The sequence below is a fragment of the Sceloporus undulatus genome, chromosome 5, assembly GCF_019175285.1.
Source record: "Sceloporus undulatus isolate JIND9_A2432 ecotype Alabama chromosome 5, SceUnd_v1.1, whole genome shotgun sequence".
Taxonomy (NCBI): Eukaryota; Metazoa; Chordata; class Lepidosauria; order Squamata; family Phrynosomatidae; genus Sceloporus; species Sceloporus undulatus.
In genome coordinates this window covers 160143652-160152271 of record NC_056526.1, presented here as the reverse complement: position 1 = coordinate 160152271, position 8620 = coordinate 160143652, and the positions used below count along the sequence as shown (strand labels likewise).

Genomic DNA, 8620 nt, shown 5'->3' with positions numbered 1-8620 from the left:
CATAATCTAATCTTTCTCCATAGTCATGTATTTAGGGAACACACAAATAGAATTAGTGCCTCATGATAAAAGCTGCAGAATTCCTACCCTGCATAGTACCTCTATGGAGTTACAGTACTACTTAAGTTATTACTTAGTATGGGGTAGCCATTTTGAATTGCAGAGAAATTAATTTTTATGCTATTGCTGGAACCCTTATGGAAAGTTCATTGACATAAGAAATGCTTTAATACCTGGCCAATTATAATGCAAGCAAAAACAAACAAAGAAAGATAATAAAACAAAACAGAACCAAATAGTCAACAACAGGAAGTGAACCAAAAAGCAAGCACCAAAGGGGAATTTATCAAGGTGCATAAACAGCACAATGTATTAAACCAGGCATTTCCATCATGGACAACAGTTGCAAATTCTTCTCGTATCAAGAGGCATCTTCCTGTATTTTTCATTTACAGTATGTCAGCTAAAAGAGTTTGAAAACATATATAAGCATTTGATATTTCATTAACTAGAAAAACTTAAATGTGACATAACTTGTATTCAGGAGACAAAGATTAAAAATAAAGAAGAACGACTTCTAAGGAATCCTAAATTAGGAAATTGTTTCTGCTCATTGTTGGATAACAAGAAAAAAGGAACTGCAATTTATGTAAGCAAAAAGTATGAATCCAAAGAAGTCTTGAAAAATAATAAAGGTTTATATGTTGCTGTGGAGGTCAAAATTAAAAGCACAACTATTTTAATAAAAATAATAATAATAAAAGTTTTATTTATATTGCCCCGCCTCTCCCTTCAGATCAAGGCGGGGTTACAACCTGATGAAAAACCATAAATACAATCATAAGATACAATACATTAAAATACAATACTTAAAATACAATCACAATCCAGGAACAGTAAAAATTCAAAACACGCTACAATGGTCAATTACAGGGAATCAATCTGGCAGATAACATGGTGTCTTAATCAGGATCAGGAGGGTATTTTGGTAGTGGGGGTGCATGCCCCAAATGATAACAGAGAGAAATTCTTCACCCAATTACATAAGGAATTGGATGAAATTCACTATTACAACGTATTACTGCCTGGTGATTTTAATGCTGTTATATGTCTTGAAATTGATAGAAAATCCAACAGGAATGTCTCTATAAAGAAAAATCGGGGTAAACTACCAAAATCGTTCTTTCATTTTATTGAAGATTATGCAATGGAAGATGTTTGGAGGCATAAATATAAACAAAGTAAGGATTTTACCTTTTATTCTGAAGTCCATGACTCATGGTCCAGGATTGATCTTTTTTTTTAGGATCTAAAGAACTACTTCCAATTATTCAATCAATGGATATTATACCATCTACACTTTCTGACCATAATCCAATAGTTTTAAATATTTTTGAAAGAAAAACAGACTATTCTTGGAGATTACCACCTGATTTATTAAATGATGAGAGCATTATTTAAAAAAAAACCCCAAGCAATCATTACAATGGTATATTAAAGAAAATAAGACTGAGGGTATGAAGAGCAAAGTATTGTGGGACACTAGTAAAGCAGTTATACGAGGGACCTTGATTAAACTCAGTGCAGAAAAAAGGAAAGAAGGATTCTGAAATTACGAGAAGATCTGATAAAAGCTGAGAATGATTGGAAACAGAGTGGTGATTAAAAAACTAAGATTAAGGTTGAAGCTCTTAAACAAGAATTGAAAACATTGGAAACTGAGGAAGTAAGGAAAAATTACTATCAGTAAAACAAAAATACTTTGAAAATGATGAGAAAGCTGGAAAGTTATTAACATATAGGATAAGGAAAAAGAAAGAAAACAGAATCATAACTGAAATTAGACATGAAGGTAAAATTGCAATGGAACCAAATGATATTCAGAACTTATTTAAAATATATTTTGAGGGAATCTACAGCAATTTTGAGACCAACAAAACGATGAGAATATTCACAAATATATAAGGGTCCAAGAAGCACTGGTAATAAATAAGGAAGAGAGAAGGTATTTAAATTATGACATTACTGTTGAAGAAATATTCAAAGCTATTAAGAATATGAAACCAGATAAAGCACCAGGACCTGACGGTCTATCTATGAGATATATTACAAAAAAAATGGAAGACATATTGATTCCTCATTTAAAATACACAATCAATGATATTCAATTGAATGGGATCCCTGAAACATGGAAAGAAGCATTAATTGTATTAATCCCAAAATGTGATGTTAACAAATGTGATATGGGTAATTACAGACCAATTTCTCTAACCAACTCAGATTATATGATATATACTAAAATTATCGCAGAAAGGCTAAAAATATTCTAGTTAAACATATTCATGGAGGTCAATGTTGATTTCTCCCAATGCGGCAAATCAAAGATAATTTGAGAATTGTTATAAATATTATTGATTATTTTGAGAGCCACAATGAGAAAAAACTGGCCTTATTTGTGTTTGATAGATTAAGGTGGCCTTTCTTATTTGAATTATTGAAAAAGATGAATTTAAGTACAAAAATTTATAATTGGATTTTTGCAGTATATCACAAACAGAGAGAACAGCTTCTTGTGAACAATGAAAAAATAGAATATTTTAAAAGTGAGCGCGGAACTAGACAGGGTTGTCCTCTGTCACTATTACTCTTCATAATTGCTTTTGAGGTTTTGATTAACGAAATCAGAGAAAATCCTATTATAAAAGGAGTTAAAATTAAAAATCACACTTTTAAGGCAAGAGCATTTGCCGATGATTTAATTTGTTTTTTGGAGGATCCGCTACAAGGAATCGTAAACATAAACAATACCTTACACGAGTTTGCTCAATTTTCAGGTTTAAAAATAAATCAAGCTAAGACCTCATTCATAACTAAGAATTTAACAGCAAAGGAAGACCAGGAATTCAGTAATATTTCTGGTTACAAAGTGAGCAAAAAAGCAAAATATTTGGGCATTTATGTATTTATTTTTGAACCTCCCAGTTATATCAGATGAAAAATGCTTTGCCATGTAGCAAAAAGAACTCTCCAAATTTCTAGACTGTGAAAAGGGGGACTGTGCACTTCCAAATTTGAGATTATATTATTTCGCCAGATGCTTATGTTGGTTAGAAAATTGGATAAATTTGACAAATGACAGATTTCTTAGTTTGGAAAGCTGTGACTTAAGATATGGCCTTCATGCTTATTTATGGTATGACAAGGATAAATAACATAAAGAGTTTAAACATCACTTTCTAAGAAGAGCCTTACTTTGGGTGTGGAATAAAATAAAAATTGTATATTATAGGAACATTCCCTCTTGAGTTTCCCCAAAAGAAGCTTTTTACAATAGAACTAAAAATGAATCTGTAAAATGGATTAGATATAAGGATTTGTTAGAATGGGATAGTACTAATAATGCTGTTATAAAAACAAGAGATCAATTAATAATATCTGGTTTTGGGATAGATTGGTACCTATATCTCCAGTTAAATGAACAATTCAAAAATGATCTATATAGGATGGGTATTATAAATGTTAGAAATGACTTAGATATTATTTTTGAAGAAAAAGATGGGAAACATTTATCTAAATATTATAAATCTCTAAAAGAAAGGAATTTAGAAGATGAGATCATCAAATATTCAGTGATAAAATGGAAGCAAGACACTGGGAATCCTAAACAATTGGAGGATTGGGAAAAGTCCTGGAGAGTAACTACAAAATTTACTGCCTGTCAAAATTATAAAGAGATGTTATATAGATGGTACATGACCCCTACTAAAATCAATAAAATCTATAATATGGGATGTACTAAGTGTTGGAAATGTCTTAAGCATGAAGGGACTATTTTCCACTTTTGGTGGAAGTGTGGGAAAGCCTCTGAATTTTGGAAAACTGTACATAAGAATATGGTTGAAATTCTACAAAGGGACATTCTGTTTGATCCATTACTCTTCTTATTAAATATGACCAGTAGACTAGAAAAGGAAACAGAAAAAATATTTCCGTCTAATTTTATATATGGTTATGTTATCTAGAATACTTTACTCTCAATACTGGAAAAATATCTAAACTCCGAGTGTAGAAGATTGGCTAATTAAATTGAAAGAAGTTAGGAATTTAGACATGTTAACAGCTGCTCTGTGTGGAATGCCAGTAGATAAAGTAGTAGAAGAATGGCATTGTGAGGACCTTTATTTTGGAATTAATTTTGATTAAGTCAGAAGGAATGATATTATCTGAAGTAGAATTGAGAGATTTAAAGTGTAAACAAGTGTACACTGTAATGGTGATAATAGATGACCAGTTAGAAGTGTATTTAAAATAGCCTTTGTGAATTATTATGCTGTGATAATTATATCAATATATTAATATATAACTTTTCTTTTTTCTCTAGAACCTTTTTTGTAAATTAAGAGATCAGGTCGGAAGGAGGAATAATAGGACAATTTATCATTTTGATTAGCAGTAACTGTTATGTGTTATGCATAATGCACTGTACTGTATGTTGGGTGTTGGTTATCTATGTTGATCAGTAAATGAATAAATAAAAGAAAAAAAGAAAACATGTATAAGCACTTTATACGATATAAATTGTAAAAAAAAAATCATATTAAACAGAAATCTTCAGTGTTGCTCTTCATTTTAAAAACATGTTGTTTCCAAACCTCAAGACTTCATGATTGACTTGAAAAATGTGTGGCAAATGGTTACCAAAATGGCAAATGTGAGAGGGAGTTTTAACAAGATTTTCAAAATCAAAGCTGCAGCATCCTGGGTAGGTTTCTCCCTGTGTATAACTGGTGCACACAGACATCTGTTTGCTTAGTCTACATAATTAACTAAGGTCAAGGCAATATTTTTCTTCCCTCAAAATCTGGATCATAAATAAATAAAAGTAAACATGTTTTCACTGTAGAGCATACACTGCTCTGACTGTTCATTGTAACAGTTGTTAATAGGACAAACCATTAAAAGTAGGCTTTGGTCAAATTACCCTTTGGGGTGTTTAAAATAGTGGATTGAAGACATATTCATAATTTAGTGGAATATAGGTGAAAAACAGGAATTCAGTAGAAACACTGAAAAGCAGAGACAGAAACTAGTAAAAGAAGAAACAAACTATTGTTCATAGAAAAGGGAAAGGAGCAAAAATACTAAATGATTTTGTTCTAATTTTCATTTGTTGCTGTCATGGAAATAAATATTTAGGATCCATGCAGGCTGTCATTCTCAGGGTGAAAAAAAATCTGCCCAATACTTTACATCTCAGCATCTCTGCAGTGGCAGTACCCTATTGCCTTATACCTTAGCAAAGCCATAGCCTGCTGTGGGTCAGCCTTCATTTTACTGACCTTTCGATGCTCTTGAAGATTTGTTGCTGAAGAACACCTCTTATTACACACTGAGCACATGAGCCTTTTCCTAGAGTTTCCTAAAACAGAAACAAAACAAAACAAAAAATCACCACCAACTGCTTTAATAAAGAAGTACAAAGGGAAAGCCAAATGTTTTTACTGCCTGTGCCATTTTTCACAGGCCATTTGATGGATACAAGTATTTTTACACTTTTATCCTACCTCCAATGTATTAAGTTACAAGACAGCTCTCTATGGGTGCCCTACAGAGGATTCTTCCTGTGGAATGTCAAGCAAGAAGAGAATTTTGTTTTGTTTTGCTGCTTAAAAAATAGAGTAATCCAGTTTATCCAGTATCACTTAGTACAAACAGTATTACCATGCCCAGATAGTTAGAGCTACCTTGGAACATGTAAGATATTTAATTCTTGATATTATGGGATATCTTGGCTTATGGTGTCCTGATTACTGGGTTTTTTAAGGCATCATTTGCTCAGAGGAGGTGTGCTGAGAGAGTGTGACTTGTTCAAGATTTCTTAGTGGTTTTCCATGGCTGAGTCCTGGTCTCCTGAATGCTTAATCCAACTCTAGCATATTAATCATTGTATATTAATTACTGATTATTTTCTCGGAATTCCATAGAATGTATTCATAAAGTTGTGGCTAGGATTTTAGTGTGAAATTCAGGACAGCTTTCAGAAAATGGAAAGGGCAAACCAATGTCTGGTCATTAATGTACCAGATCAGAGCCACTAAAGTGAAGCTCATGCAAAACAGCTTAAAGGTACCCTTAAATCCACTCCTGTCTTTAGCGCCCAAGTGGCATCTGTGGCATAAAGTAACTTTCATCTGACAGGCAATGTGATCTCTCTTAAACGAAGACCACCTAGCTGTTGTTTTTTCTGCTTGTATAATTTCTCTCCTACCTTACTATAATGTTGTGGTTGGGAATGCCTTCCAGATATAGTTGGCATCCAGTTCCCATCACCTTACTATCGGCTGTGCTAGCTAAGGCTGAGGAGTTATAGTTCTACAATATCTGAAGAGATAGATATTCCCAACCCTAATGTATTGTACATTGGATCACAGAGAAATAAATACGGTATGTTTTGATGAATCTGAAAGAAAAAACAAATGCACTGGATGCCAGTCCATTTCAGACTTTAAAAGTCTTAAATCTCTTGGACCCCAGATAATTGAAGGGCTTCCTTCTTCCATGTCCAAGTATTGAAACTATCCCCAGAGTCCTTCTCCATGTTACTTGTTTTCAGCAGAAATAGTTGTGGCTGAGGACATGACTATCTGTCTCTTCAGATATTGTAGAACTATAACTTCCAGTTGTGGGTCTTTTCTCTGTAGCCTATGTGTCACCATAAGTTGGAAACTACTTGAAGGCATACAACCACAACGATGAACAAAAATATGCATCCAATAGACAGTGATTTTATATTTCATGGACAATTATTTTTATACATTTGTCATGGAAGGAAATTCAGTGCCCTAGGAACTTCAAATCACAAAAATAGAAAACACATTTCAGAGCTTAAGAGAATCTGTGAAATATTTTTATTTATCCATTTCACGAACAGAATATGAATTGTACACAAAGGACAACTGTTGCCCTTCATTTGTGGCCAGTTCCTCAACTACTATTTCTACATGGAATGATGAGCTGAAAAAATATAAGTCATCCATCTTTCCAAGTGTAGAGTAAGAAACAGAATTTTACTAACATTTTCATAGCCGAACACAAAAGAAATTTGGATCTTTAATGTATATTGTATAAAATGATGAAGCTAATAAAAGGTCATCTGTCAAATACATTTCCCACAGAAGTGACAGAGAATTTATTAGTCAGCTTATTTGTTACAAAGGTTTAAGTTCCTCTTATTAATCTATGAAAGATATTTTATTTCAGAAAAAGATTAGATGCATCTTATTTATTTGTTCGTAAGGGAGGCAGATTAAAAAGGAAATGTGCAGAAACATCAATAAAATAAAAAAGACAATTCAGCTATCTGCATCCAAAACGGGAAGGAAAAAAAATCTAAGTAAGTAACAAAAAAGGACGGTCACCCGGCACCCAGCTTTGGTCCGCGGGGAAGGCGCAGCCTCCAGACTACAGGACTTCCCCATGAACGAAAAAGAACCCAGAGAAAGCGGGTTCTTCTTGCAGCACCATTATGATGCTGCAGTGCGCCAATGGTGCACTTGCGACATCACAATGGCGCCACAACGTGAGGATACTAAGCGTCTGTCACGTAATGATGGTGGCACCCATTTGTACAGGGCGCTGCCATATTGATGCCCTTGTCACATACGAGGGGCGTCTTAAAGCGCCGCCCCTCACATGTGACAAGGGCACCCTATCGCACCTGTCTGGACCGGACCAATGATTAACAATCCTGACAGTAGGTCAGAGTTTCCCCCAAATACAACTGCAGTGCTGGTGAATCCAGCCTTGGATCCCAAAACCTGCTCACATGTGCCAGACCTAATGATGCCAACAGCCATGTTCTATTGTTTCTTACCACAAACTAGTAGTCAAAATATCCTACTTCTATACTCACTTTTAAGTTTCATTTCCTCTCAAACAGCTAATAACCATTGAAATACCATTTTCTTTCATTCATCTAAGGTCCAAAACGCACTGCAGAAATAATTCGGTCTAAGACGTCTTTAACTGCCCTGGTTCAATGCTAGGGAATTCTGGGAACTGTAGTTTTGTGAAACATTTAGCCTTCTCTATCAGATAGCTCTGTTGCCACAATAAACTACAATCCCCAGGATTCCCTAGCACGGAGCCAGCGCAGTTAAAGCAGTCTCAAACTGGATTATTTCTGCAGTGCGTTTTGGACCTATGTCAGCCTTCTCCAGCTTGCTATTCTTCCAATGTGTTGAATGGCCATGCTGGTTGTACAACACATGAATTGGCTAGGAATTATGGGATGTAGTCCAACACAACTGGAAGGTAGTACATCAGTCTGACAAAATGTGACCCCCAATAAATCCTAGTTTCAACATTTTGCTTACCACTATGAACATTTTCCTTGTGCTTTTTCAAGGCATCTTTGCTCTTGAACCTTTTCCCACAGCTATCAGCCTTGCATACGAACCTGGCATCACCACGGCATGCTTCTTTATGTTGCTCATAGCTGAGGTTGGAAAATCAGGAAGAGAAAAATAATACATCAAGAAACAGCCATGAAACAGACAAAAACATTCAACCCCTCAGCAGGCATTTGAGTGCACTTAACACATGCTGTGCAGCACACTTC

General features: G+C 34.5%; 1 protein-coding gene across 3 annotated transcripts in view; it reads right to left on the bottom strand.

Moving 5' to 3' along the window:
• The window catches only part of PRDM5 (PR/SET domain 5), a 106500-nt gene that overhangs the window by 67669 nt on the left and 30211 nt on the right, over positions 1 to 8620 (bottom strand). For all 3 annotated transcript variants that reach the window (XM_042466454.1, XM_042466455.1, XM_042466456.1), the window contains 2 exons: positions 8376 to 8497; positions 5340 to 5419 (listed from right to left, as the gene is read on the bottom strand). In XM_042466454.1, the coding sequence (XP_042322388.1) occupies positions 5340 to 5419; positions 8376 to 8497 (202 nt within the window). The remainder of the gene's footprint in view (positions 1 to 5339; positions 5420 to 8375; positions 8498 to 8620) is intronic.